General features: G+C 40.8%; 1 protein-coding gene across 4 annotated transcripts in view; it reads left to right on the top strand.

The window, feature by feature from the left end:
• The window catches only part of PIK3C2A (phosphatidylinositol-4-phosphate 3-kinase catalytic subunit type 2 alpha), a 51,714-nt gene that overhangs the window by 1,259 nt on the left and 36,997 nt on the right, over positions 1-13,458 (top strand). For 3 of the 4 annotated variants that reach the window (XM_039707049.1, XM_039707051.1, XM_039707047.1), the window contains exons 1-2: positions 7-147; positions 11,309-12,483. In XM_039707049.1, coding sequence (XP_039562983.1) covers positions 11,374-12,483 — 1,110 coding nt within the window. In that variant the 5' untranslated portion in view covers positions 7-147; positions 11,309-11,373. Of the gene's footprint in view, positions 1-6; positions 148-11,308; positions 12,484-13,458 lie in introns of those variants that run through there. The other variant, XM_039707048.1, reaches the window with a different exon arrangement.

The raw sequence follows: 13,458 nt of genomic DNA, 5'->3' as shown, positions 1-13,458 counted from the left end.
GCCCCGGGGCCGGGCCCGGCGCAGCGCCCGCCCCGCTCCGCCCCGCAGGCCGGGCGGAAGTGAGCGCAGCGCGGCGGAGCGGGGGGAGCTGCCCGCAGCCTGGAGCGCTCCCGCCGGGAGCAGCAGGGACGAGGGGAAATGGCCGAGGTAGGCGCGGGGAGCCCCGGGGGTCGGGGCGAGCTGCGGGCCCCGCTCCGGCCCGGCCCGGCCCGCCCCGCCGGGGGCCGCTCGGCCCGGGGCAGCGCTGTCCGCTCGGCCCGGCCCGTCCCGTCCCGGGCGGCGGCGGCGCTGCCTGCCGTGAGCGCTTCCAGCCGGGAATGCGTGTCTGGAGCGCTGGAGCGGCGCCGCTCGGGGCGCGGAGCCGTCCGGAGCTGCTGCCCGCGCTCCGCAGGTGCCGGAGGCGCTTTGTGGACCCGGGGGTGAAGTCTCCGGGTGGCGGGGAGCTGTCACCGGCACGGAGCGGCAGCTCGGGAGGTGCCCGGCGCAGGGGGCACCTCGGCGGGCGCTGCAGAGAGCCAGCAGCTTTACCTTTCCTTTCTGTTCATCACCTCGTTGGCTTTGGACGGGGTTCGCTCGCCCCGGGTTGGTGCGTTGCTGTGGTTCCAGAAAAGTAGGATGTTTACAAAGCCGATCCCTAAACAGCTCGGCTGTTTCCTCCGGGAGCTTTGCCGATCTTTCTAGTGGTACATGGAAGTTTGTGAGTGCCTTGCTGCCTTGCTGTTCTTGGCTCGGTCTAGTTTATTATTCTGTATCAACACAATAAAAAAGGTATTTCTGCACCTTTGTTAGCACAAGTAACCTCCCACTTCAGCTATGCTGTTGTTGGGGGAAGGATGTGGTAGCAAGATGCAGTCAAAAGCATTTGGAAGAAAAGGAGATTCTGGTGGTCTTTCTACCCATTACTTACTGCAAGCCTGATACTGGTGCATAGCACGGTTAAACTGATTCGGGGTAGAGGAGAGATGCAGAGGTTTTAACTGATTACATTGCATGTTTAATGCAGATCTCTTCCCAAAGGGAACTGAAAATGTAAGAAAAAATGTCTGATGTTTGTACAAGATGTTGTGCAATACTTGCTTTGACTATAAGCTGTGTTCAGGAGTAGTAGTGATGGATGATTTATGAAGAATCCAAAGGGGAAGCAGAAATGGAGCAGGGGAAATGAAATCAGACAGCCAAAAGTATTTTTTTATATGGCTTTGTTGACTTTGAAGGCAGTTGTGTGCTTCATTCTCCCAACACTGAGTGGGCCTGTAAAAAACTTTATGTATCTGGGAGGAAGAGAAGTTGCTTAAATTTGCCTCGCTTAGCACATTTGTGGGAGGGGGAGAAAGGGATTATAATCCCCTCCAAGTTCTGTTTGTTTTTTGGAGTTGTGTTTGTTCTTCTGTAAAAGCAAGTTGGAGCAAAACTGGTAAGAATAAGGGAACAGTGAAAGAAAGCTGCGTAGAAGATAAAGGCAGAGGGAGAGAACACAGGCAGAAATTACAATACTGGAAGTTAAATGACATTTTGGGGAGAGGATCACAAACCAGACAGTTAATAGGTTGTTTAGAGTCTCATCCTCTTAAATGGTGTGCTGTGTTTGAATATTGTTTTACGTCTCTTAGAGATGCTTGTTTATGAAAAATACAAAGGCGATCTCAGGAAATATTTAATATTTTGATTGATTTAATAAAACAGATTTGTCTTAATTACAGTGCATTAATAACCCTGATTTATGTACTTGAGATTTTTCTTTCCTGTGGGTTATTGCTGTCATATTGCTCTGAGAACTTTAACATAAAGATTCATGAGGACATATAATCATTGTATGGAAATTGATGATTTAGTGATTTTTATCTGATTTGAATAGCTCTCTGTGTACTAACAAAGAAAATTGAATGCTTTAAATGGAAAATGATGCATTTCAAAATGTCAAGTAAAAAAAAAATTACTTTCTGATTCTGTGTTCCTTTGTTCTTGCTTCTCAGACTAAATTGAAACTGGTGATATTTCTTACTCAGTTCTGCTGTTGTATTTGCTGCCTAGCTGGAGACACTTGGATTAAAATGTTGTTTAAGGAATTAAAATGCTGAGGTGATGTTTTGGAAGGCTTTTTCTTGTTGTTGTCTTGGGCTTTGATGTGGGACCAAATCCAGACGGTATGGGGTTATTTAGAAAAATGAATGCTAGATTTGAATTTTACTGGAGCAGGATTGCATGTTGTTTGTCTTTTAAACTCTTGAACAGCTCTTAAGGCTGCCTTATGGGAGCTTCAAAAATTGCACTGAAGTAGCACTGATGGGTAGGCCAGTTCAAGTCTAACACTGTCATGACTAAAATTCATAAAATACAACATCAGCCTTAAAAACATTCAGGTGAAGATCTTCCTTTTTTTTGTTTTGTTTTAGGACTATTGCCTTTTAGTGTCTGCAGTCAGTATAGAAATTATTTGGTGTTTATTTGTTTTTAGGATAATACAAAAGCTTAAAAAGGAGAGTGTTACACAAATGTAAGTTGTTTGCTTTATGGATGTGTAACTGTGTAAACATATCATTCTATTTTAAGTAGAAGATGTGGATGTGTAATTAATTACCAGAATCAGGGTTCAGTCTTTATCATCAATAAAATTAGTCATCTAATACAGCATCATCCAGCTCCTTTGTAGGTGAGGAGGTTGGTATGATGCAAGTTTGTGAGAAGAATGGTGAAGTTGTTTTCAGACTGGAAAGGGAAGGGAAGGAGGAAATATTTCAAAGCATGTCAGTAATGATAAACCTCACTTAAGCTATAAAAACTTCAGAATGAAATGCTTTCGTCAATGCTCACATAAAAAAAAGTTATGAGAAGTATGAATTCAATCTGTAACTTTGTAGAAATGCAGCCTGAAAGTATTTCCTTAGATTAAGCTGTCCAAGTGATGGTCACTTCAGAGGGGAGAAATGTAAGTAGAAGGGAGAAGGTATGTCTGCGTGTTTCATGTAACTTGCAATTTGAAGTTACAAACAAAACATCACTCACAAAAACCCAGCCACAACTTGCAGTGTGTAGTGTGAGAACCTTGAGGTGTTTGTGCTAAGGGAATGTCACCGGTTCAGATCTGGAGGTTGTTTAGTGCATCGTGACCCAGAGGAAATAATTGAGGTTGTAGGCTTCAGTGTTGTAGTTGATGTTTGTAAGGGACTGATCAAGAGCAGGTCGTCAGTAACTGTTCTGATCTTCTGCTTAGGTTGTAGTCACAGCAGAGGAGCAGAGCGTGGTGACAGTGCTGTTACAAGGTGAGAGCTGGAAGTTAACCTGAGTTCAGCATCCACCTGAACAAATTCCTGATGAAAAAGTTGATCAAGAGTCTTCATCTTAGAGAAGTTACCTCAGGATTCAGGAAGTACTTGAGTGCCAAATTAGTGGAGACTAGAAGGGTATTTTGAGGAAGTGTTTGTGTTGGTTTAGCTTTTTCCTATTTGCATTTCCAAAGCCACCTTTAGAGACAAGATAAGGATGAGAGGAACCTTTGGTCTGAGTGTAGCCACCCTGTTCCGTTCTCTGCCTGGTACTGTAAAAAAACCAAACCCAAACAAACCCTGTAATAGTTGAATCAATAAATGTGATAAGCATTTAGTATTTTCTAATGGATGAAGCATGGAGCTACACGTGGACGGTGCATTTCTTCTGTCAATTAGTAATCAGCAATTCTGCTCCATCTCCTGTGAATATGAGGTGTGTGACTAAGAAGCATCTGCTGGTTATATCTGAAACTGTGCAAGTTTCCTGCCTGAGGGGAAGCTGAGCCTACTGAAGCAAGTGGTGGAAATAATTTGGCTACTGCAGCAGAATTGCATTGGTTAGACTGGTAGGGTGATGCTAATACAGTGATACAGAATTAAGTGTGGGCCAGAGCTGAGGTGTCAGTGTTTCCTCTCCATGCCTGTTTTTGATGGTGTTTTGTTGAAGGTGTATGTTGTGCACTGCTGCACAGCGAGTAAAATAGGATCTCTGTGGGGGAGGGTTGTTTTCATCTCCCTGTGCTAACAGCCTCTGTACCTTGCATCGTGAGCCTCCTGCATTTTTTTGTTTTCAATGTTTTGTGACATTAGGAGCATGTCTACAGGGCTTACTTCAGGCACATGAGTTAGGAAAAATTGGGATTTTAACATGGTCGTCTGTCTATGCTGCATAGTGTTATAGAACTATATGGAAGGTGTTTGGGCATCTCTGTTGTGGTAATTAAAGCAGACAGCACAGATGTTTCTTTCCTCTTTCTCTGTTCTACCTACATTAGACACTTTCTATGGTTTTGATAAAATTGGAATTGTAGTTTTAAATGTTGTCTTTCTGGTTAGTACCACTGGGATCAAGATTAATGCAAGTACTAATTTATCTGCATGCTCCAGGTAATTTGTTATGCTCTACTGGGGTCAGGCCCCACACTGCATGAATAACTAAGGTCCCTTCCAGCCTTAATTGTTCCCTGAAAGTGATATTCCAGAATAAAATTACTTTGCAAGTCAGGAATTACTGCACCAATTATTCAGCTGGGGAATCAAAATATTTGGGCCAATGACCTTGCTTGAAGAATAGGAAAAAGCCTCCCCTTAAGCCAGCAGCTAATGTTGATTCTGTGTGAAAGTTTGTATTGCCTGAGTGTTTTCAAGCAGCCTTTGGAAAGCGGGATTGGTGGAGGAATTGTGTACGTCAGGGTGACGTGGGGAAAAGCACCACTTAGGAGGTGTCTGTAGAGCAAGGGAACCAGTACAAAGGTTTAAAAAAGCAAACTTTTGAAACAGCAGGAGTGGAATTGAAAGCATTATTCTGTAAGGAGAAATATTGCAACAGAACTAGAATTCCTAGCCTTTGTCAAACAATGCGGGTAATAAGCTTGGCTGTAAGGCATGGAAAAAACTATCTTGGCCAAGTGCATTGGAATGAGACAGCCTGGGATGCCATCAGTTTCATTGCTCTTTTCTGGTACCTGCATCCAGAAAATACTGGGCAGGAATAGGACAGGAGGATGCTGTTAGGGAGCTGAGATCAGGATAGGGAGAAATACAGGGATGCAAAGTTTGGTAATTAGTTCTACAGCTGATGAAACCAATGCCAAGCTTCCTGTTGATTTGTGTCTTCTGCTGATTGGCTTTAAAGACTTCTTGCCATGATTCAGTAATTTGTAAAGTTTATCCTGGTGATAAACCTGCAGTGTCCAGTTATATGGGCTCAGTTTTCTTTGAGCTGTGACACCCAGTGTTCTTGGCAGGGCCAGGGTTTTTGTTTTTATGAAACTTAAATGGAATTCAGTTGTCTTTGTGACCCCATCTCTTAACAGACATAAGTGGAATGGTGGTTGGATTCAAAATCTAGCAGAAGAGCAGATATGTGCTGAGTAAGCTTGCAAACCTGCTGTACCAAATCTGAATGTACCTGCATCTACTGATGGAAGGAAGGGCTTGCAGTGGCCAGTGGTGCAGATCATTGCAGGGAAGAGTGGCCATGGGAAACACGTGATCTGCAGGAATCTGTAGCCGCCCTCGCTGGGATCTGCCTGGAACATCATGACAGATGCATCCTTGCTTTGTCTCTCTTGAAACATTGATCAAAACCTGAAGATTCAAATTTAACAACAGCTACAAAGTGTGCCATGTCTACGTACTAATGATCCTCTTGTTAACTGGGTGAAAATTGATTTCAATAGTTCATACATTTTTATAAGCACTGAAACAGCTGAGGTTGGATTTTTCAAGGGATTTGTTGCTGATGTTGAAAGACCTTAAAGGCTGAGACTTCCTGTTCTAGTGCTAGAAACATCCTATTCTTGCCTACCCCTTGAGATCAAAGGTTTTGTGATGAAATTGTACTTTTTAGGCATAAATGAAATTTCAAAATCAGAGTGAAGAGATGCAGTTCCTGCTTAGGTATTTATGATCTGAATTATTTGAGCAAAACAAATGAAATGAGTGTTGGTTCAGGGTTTGTGCCCAATTAAAAATTGCTGCTGTATTTCAGCTAGTGAAATTGTCTTTGAAGGTTTTGTAGATACGAGCTGAAACAAAATGGATTCAATTTTCTTGTTAACTGTGTTAATCTCATTTGTAAGGAGGCACTTGCTAATTTTAATAAAATAACTGGATGGGAGAAGCTACTAAGTTTTAAGTGGAAAGATAGTGTGATAGAACTGTATAGCTTTAACACTGACCTTTCAGAACTGTTTGTTATTGAGAAAACCTCCAGTTTAAACCAAACATTATTTAAAAAGAATAACAGCCTTACTTCAAGAAGTCATGTCATGCTCAGTTTTTTTTCCTCAGTTTGTAGCAATCTGAATGCATCTGGCAGAGAGGGCTTCTGAACATCAAAGTTCTTGTGACTTTTTCTTTCTTTTTTTGCTGAGGAGTTTTCCTGCTGTGGCAAATGTCTGGCTATGAATTCCTTTGCAGATGATTAATATTTTCCACAGTGTATTACTGCTGTCATATTTTGCTAAGTTTTCCCTGGTTTCCCATAAAACTGCTACCGTCTCTGGTATGCAGGCAAGATTTGTTAATTCCTAAGTTAGCTATGATCCAATGTGAGGCACATGCTTCAAGTATTTTTATTTTTGTTTTCTTTAATGGCAAAATAACCTCAAAGTTACTTTGAAAATTGCACTTGTTTTGAGGAAGCACTGGCTACTGTATGCCAGAGCCTTGCTTTATAAGGAATGCAGGAAATGGCCTGACTTGTTATCATTGCTTCTGTATTTAGTGCTTGGACTCCAGGGAATTCATGTGCACTGATTTCTGATAGCTATAAAGTACTTCTTGTGAAGAAATTACCACATAATATGTTCTGTGCTTGCGTAGAACAAATTATAAATAGGGTATTACAAGCCTTGGGGCTTTTTGAAAAGAAAGCTGTGCAACTCATCTGGAATAGAGAAGAATGGTGACATGTACATGAGCAGATGGTGAGATTACCTCTGCTTAAGGTAAAACGATTTATGTGTGATGAAGTCATCCCTTGCTTATTAAGATAGGAAACTAATTTAAATTTTGGGAGTCTTTGTCCTGGTAGGGATGCAATGGCCTGTATTGGTTCTCTGAAGCTTCTTACCAGAAAACTGTAAAATCCTTATTGGAAAGAAATATCTTCCTGCTTCCATTTTATTTATTTGCCAGGCTAGTGCATAACTTTTTTAAAATTTTTTTTTAAACTTAAGCCTGTCTAAATGAAATACAATTCATTTCCATTCCATGCAGAGGCTTTGATCTAAGGAGATGGTCAGGCATCTTGCAGTTTCTTGGTTCTTGATTATTAATAAGTTTTCTTGCCTTTTTTTTTTTTTAGAGTATTTTACTCATCTGAAAGAGTGAGTGATGTTGAATACTCAAAATTATATAACAGTGCACAAGTACTTGAGCGATCAAATGAACTTTAGGCTCTAAACACATTTATATAAAATTGTTACCAAGGAAGTGTTGCTCTTGCAGAAACTCTGCTAGACCAGAGCCAAAGAGGTCTGCAGACTCCTGTTGGATCACAGCTGGTTGAAAAAGGAAATACTGCTCCAAGTTAGTGAAATCTGACTGCAAGAGACATTACCCTTGGTCAGGACTGTAGATAAATGGTGTGCTTGAGGTTTTAGACCCACTTTTAAAGGAAGCAGGTGAGGTTCTGCTACAGCAGTGGAAATGTGTCTGTTTAATTTCAAAATTAAGGGTCAAGTAAGTGGTGTAGGGGATTGTTTTATCACTTCTGAATTTCTGTTATAATCTCCTCAATTGCTTCAGGCTTTCCTTTAAAAATAAATGAAATGTTTCTCACGTTCTTAGAGTGCTTGGCAAGAGGAGCGCTCTTGAAGGTGAACAGATTGACAGCTGAAAACTGATTATTGCTGTTACTTAAAATAGTGTGCAGCAGTTCAGATGAGAGCAGTCCTAGCTCTGTAAAGATCACTTCTGGGTCTTCAATGACCTCCAGTTGTTGCAAACTGCTGGTGAGTTCTATAGCTTGGTCAGTAATGGTTCAGGATTCCAGGATTTGAATTGAAACTTATTTTTCTGAGTGTCTGAGGAGTTCCCTGCTGATAGATGATCCTAATGGAATTTGCCCTTCTCTTTGTAAATGTTGGAGAAGTTTAAATTCTGCTCACTCTCTGCCTTTGAACTTAGATGGCTGCAAAGTGAGAGGTTCAAAGTGAAGCTAAACTTATGGAAAAAGTTAACTAATGCTGCATGGTTAGAATTTAAAAGGAGGTGTATCAGTCTTTTAATCATGCTTATGCCTAGGGAGCTTTTCCTCTGATGTGTTATGTGAATTTACTGCTTAGAATTGGCATGCAGGATAAATTTTTGCCAAAACTGTTAGAGTTTCATAAGATTTTTTGTATCAGTTTTTTTTTAATGTCAAACTGTTTAAAAAAACCCTGCAGTCTAGTTATAAAATTTGACAGAAATTTATACGCTGACTTTAGAAGTTTCTCAAGGACAGGACTTAAATACAGCAGTCATATTATGTGTATGTGTGCTGTTGAGGCTGTCTTACAAAGAATAAGGCTGAAATTCAATTTTTCTGATAACCACTAACAATAAACTTCTATCTTGAGCGCTGGAAGTCACTGGATTTGCCAGTGCAAGTGTACTGTCATAAACTGACCAAAACACAGCACTGTAATGTGAAATTGTGAGATAAACAAGCAGTTGCTGCATGACTGGGCTTCTCTAGATGTTGTGGATGAAGGTGCTGTGGTAGCTGTGCACCACGGTTCTGAGAGCTGAGGAATTTGTCTTTATCTGCAGTTGTGACTTCGTGGAGCAGTGACTCTCCTTGTGAACAGGAGACTGGTATGGAGATCAAGGCCGTCGATTTCAGCAGACAAATAAGGCTTTTTTTTTCTTTTAAGAGCTGGCTGTTGTTTTTATATAAATACTTTGAAGTATTTACTTCAAAAAAATACTTCTTTTTTCATCTGCTAAAGAAAAAATCGCTTGTAATTATCAAGTAGCACCTGAATGGATTGATAATCTTGTAAGTTGGAGCTCAAGCAATTCTGAATGGTCTTGGGAAGTATGATTCTATTTTATTTTTTTAAATAAAGTTCAGGAAAAAGCCCAGCTGCTCTTTAGAATCCTTAGGCAACAGCAAGACTCGGAAAACTGAAAACTGCACTTACCTCAGGCTGCTGCTTCTTGGAAGAGCCAAATAGGAATTCTTGAGAGGACTTTGTAAGTTAGGGTGTTCTTGCATCTAAAAATCTGACATAGCAGTTTAAACCAGCTTTAAGTTAATGAGGAGATTAAAGCCAGCTTAGCTTTCTAGACAGTCTGAGAAGGTGGTGTCAAGTATGAGACTACTCATTAGGATATTATCTGTGGCTGGTAGGCTTAGACCATCTGCAAAATACTCAGTACATCTTCAGGAGAAGTTTTAGTGTGATTGTCCTGTTAACAGGAGTGTAGTAAATAATTAAAGGCCACATTTGTGCCATTAATGGGACCAGAGACCTACATTGTATATAAAGAAACCCAGCAAAATAGCTTTGGGGTTTTAAAATTTATTTACTGATTGTGTTTTATGCTGAGCTCTGGAGATAGGCAGCAGACAGAACGAGACTTCTTCCTAATGGCAATATTTATGGCTTTAATGGGTGTCAAACTCTGCAGCGTCATATACTGTACAGAAGAGGTTCTGGTGTCAATTTTTTTCTATAGACTTTGTCTGTGTTGAATGTTTACATCATTATGCTGTGGACTGATTGATACCTGTAACTTCCAAAGCTCCTCCTTAAGACTTTGTCCCAGGACTTGAATTGTGGGATTTTATAATTCTGTTCGTCTGTCACTATTTCAGTCTTTCTGAAGACACCCTCTTGTCTTGGTAACTAACATAATTTCTGATTTAATTTTGCTGTGTGAAGGGTTTCACTTGGATTTGTCTTCAGACTGAGCAGAAATGTATAGAACCTCTTATAAAGATGTCTGTCCTTCACACTATAAGCCATTGAAATGAAGTAGATAAAACAAAAGCTTGGCCAGACTTAAAGAATTTAAAGAATCTGTTATAAATCTGCTAGGAGTCTTGCTGTCTGTGTGGGGAGTCCAGAGAAATACAGTCACTTTGTTTGAAGCACATCTCGCTGGTTTGATTCAAGGAGAGGGGGGGAAACCCTATCTAAAATCCAAACCCTTGTAATGGGTGTGAATTGAAAGAGAACATAAAGAATTTTGAGTTATCTGCCTTATTTGCTGGAGAGAGTTCTTAATTTGTAGATTGTTGCATGACTTAAACTCAGAATGATTTCCATCTATGAGGCTCATCTAGTTCAGTGAAACTGTGTTTTAATGAGGACTGCTGATTATGTAAGCCTCCTAGCAGAAACTCATTATTCCTGATTTTTATCTTGCTGCTGGTGTGCATGCTGGCTGTTGCTGGAAGACATCTTATCTGCTGGGCTCAGCTCTGACCCAGCTGTGTGCAAAAAGCTGCAGAATAAAGTAGAAGTAATGCTGAAAAATAACACAGTTCTTGTGGTAATCTCTTGCAAGATTATTTTAATAAAGAGTCTGCATAGAGATTGTGGTGAATATGGGAAGTTGTAGCATAGTCCTAAACGCAAGACTGGAGTTGGAGAAATATAAAATATCATTTTCTTGGTGGTGGCCTTAAGCAAAAGTGACCTTTTGGAGTTTTTTTCCTTACCTTGTAGTGAATGACATTTCCTGTAAAGGGCTGTTAAAGAGATTAGTCAATGAGCAGCTGTACTTAAATAGCTTATTTTGCTTGTCCAAGAAATATCATTTCATAAGCGTTATTTTTCTTGTTAAGAGGGCAAAGTACAATATTTTCCAAAGGAAGAGAGGTCCTTCAGTGTCATTATGACCATTGCAATCATGGTACAGCAGTTTGAAAGGTCTGGTTTTGTAATCTAGTGAAGTAAGGTGGAAGTCCTCTTGATAATGTGCTTTATCAATGCTATATTTGTATAGTCTTTAGAAGACTTCTGCCCCCAAGATTGCACCTGTGTAATTGCTCAGTCTGAAAACCGCTACGTACCTGAAGGTGCCTTTTTGTGTCTTGGCTGCAGTGGTGCAAAAGGCAACCAAGGGCTTAGTAGCACCAGTGGGCAGAGTAAGAAAAATAAATGGGTCTTGCATAATTCAATAACCGTGAATTTATTCATGTGGCTTCTTTTTAAGTTTGATACTCCTTCCCCCCAAATAAAAATTGGCCTCTTCAAAATTTTACATCCTGGCTTTCTGAAGGACATGTGCAGCTCTGTCAGCTGGTGGTGTGTGACTCAGTAGTTGTCCATGTATGATTTGTTGTATGTGTTTCTAATGTTTCATTTCCTTTTCAGGTCTGCTGAATCTGCTCTGAAGCCAAGGGTAGGCAACCAGTGCAAGGGAAGTGCTGCTGCTTTACATGGACATCTGCTCTTGCGGCATGGCCCAGATATCCAGCAGCAATGGATTCAAACAGCGCTCCTCACCTTCTCTGTCAGCCTCAAGGTCAAAAGATGTGGACAAAGAGGAGGCACTGCAGATGGAAGCTGAGGCATTAGCCAAGATGCAGAAAGAAAGAGGTGTAGCTGGTAATAAACAAACCTTTCATTCTTTAAGCAGCCCCAGACAAAAAGCACAGACTCATAACAAGCAGGACCATGATCTCATGGTGTTTCCAGAGTCTGATGCCAAGAGGATGGAAGATAAACTAAGTACCATTGACATAGAGAAGCTTACTCATGCTGAACTAGAGAAACTGCTGCTGGATGACAATTTTGAATCTAGTAAAATACCTACGTTACCAGCAAGTCCTATTTTGAGCCCATCTGTGTCTTCACAATTTTATCTTGGGCCCACGGGTCAGAGGAGACAGTGGACACCTGGAATACCAGCACCTGTGACATGCACTTTACCTCCTATTTACACCTCAGCGTCTTACACAAAACAGACTGGTGTATTTCAGAATGGATTCCATCCAAGTATGTCGTCCTATCCCCCTAGAGATCCTATTTATCTTGGTCTTCCTAGGCAGTCACAATACATTTCCTACCCCCTGGCAGCTACCACACCTTTCCATCCACATGGAGGCCTACCTTTATACCCTCCAGTCCTCACACCAGAAATGGCAAAAGTATTTGACAAAATTGCAAGCACTTCAGAGTTCCTGAGGAACGGGAAGTCGAGCACGGACCTAGAAAGGACTTCCATAAAGTCTGCAGTGTCCAACCTGCCGGCCTCGGAGAGCTGCGGGGATGTCAGTAAATTTGACTGGCTGGATCTAGATCCTCTGAGTAAACCAAAAGTGGACACTGTGGAGACTCTAAACAAGGCAGAGGGTGATGGAGAGAGGCCTTCAAGTATGACTGCTGAAGATCCGTGGGATGCTGTTCTGTTGGAAGAAAAGCTGTTACTAACTTGTCATCTGGAAAGGAAGGTTAATGGGAAATCTTCTGGAGCCACAGTGACAAGGAGTCAGTCCTTAAACATGAAAACAACTCAGCTTGCAAAGTCACAGGGCCAAACATCACAGGTATGTAAATCAGTATCTTGAAATTGCAGTATAACAGTAAAGATTAATGACAGTATTTAAAGACACTTTAAGATCTGTTATTTATTTTATGTGTATTATTTGGCTTGAGCAGTGACCAAATAATGTGATGTTATGGCACATGTATTAGTGCTATTCAGAAAATTGAACATTACTACTGAGTTGTCTCTCAAAATACCTCTGCCCTTGTGTAATCCTTCCATATTTACTGGGGAAATTGCTGTTTTTCAACTCAACACTCCAATAAGAAATAGAAATAATACTCAGCGCAATTAACTGTCTAAATAATATTGATAAACATTTCAATTTTATGAGCAATTCACACAATACTGTGAAATAAAAAGGTGGCAAGCTAAGCACTGAAAGTTTTATCTTGCCCTTTAAAGACCACAGTAATTCTCTTTTGTGGGTAGAAAGCTTTCCTTCTGTGTAAAAGGTTAGACAGAACTTTGGGTGGTGGAGTGGCTGTTGGGTCAGAAACGCTGTACTTCTGCTCTAGAACCATCTTTGTGTGATGTTATTTTTATCAGGCAGGGCAAAAAAATGTTTTATTTTTCTCTATGATCACTTTAATGAAAGATTCAAGACCAAACTCTCAAAAGGGGCTTTAGTTATGGCACTCCTATCTTTGGACATGGAGCACATGCAGTTTGTGTCAAAAGCAAACTGTGCAGCAGGTGATCAATACTGTCACAGTCTCATCTGCTTAATTATGCCCCATTAGGGCATCCTATTTTCTCCCAAGTCCAGTAAAAGAACTGTAGGTTATTTAACTTTTCCTATACTTTTGATTCTTTTTGTGGTAATTCCACCACAAAAAAAACCAACCTACATTATGTTTTAAAATATTAGATCACTAGAAAGCGGATATGAATACTTCCGGGTTTTGGGGTTTTTTTGGAGGTGTACAAAGACTAAAAGAGAAGTGGAGAAGTTTTCAGTGGAAAAGCCAGCATC

The sequence above is a fragment of the Passer montanus genome, unplaced genomic scaffold (genome assembly GCF_014805655.1).
Source record: "Passer montanus isolate IOZ18808 unplaced genomic scaffold, ASM1480565v1 scaffold2, whole genome shotgun sequence".
Taxonomy (NCBI): Eukaryota; Metazoa; Chordata; class Aves; order Passeriformes; family Passeridae; genus Passer; species Passer montanus.
Note: the sequence above shows the minus strand (reverse complement) of the source record. Positions and strands in the feature narration are given on the sequence as shown.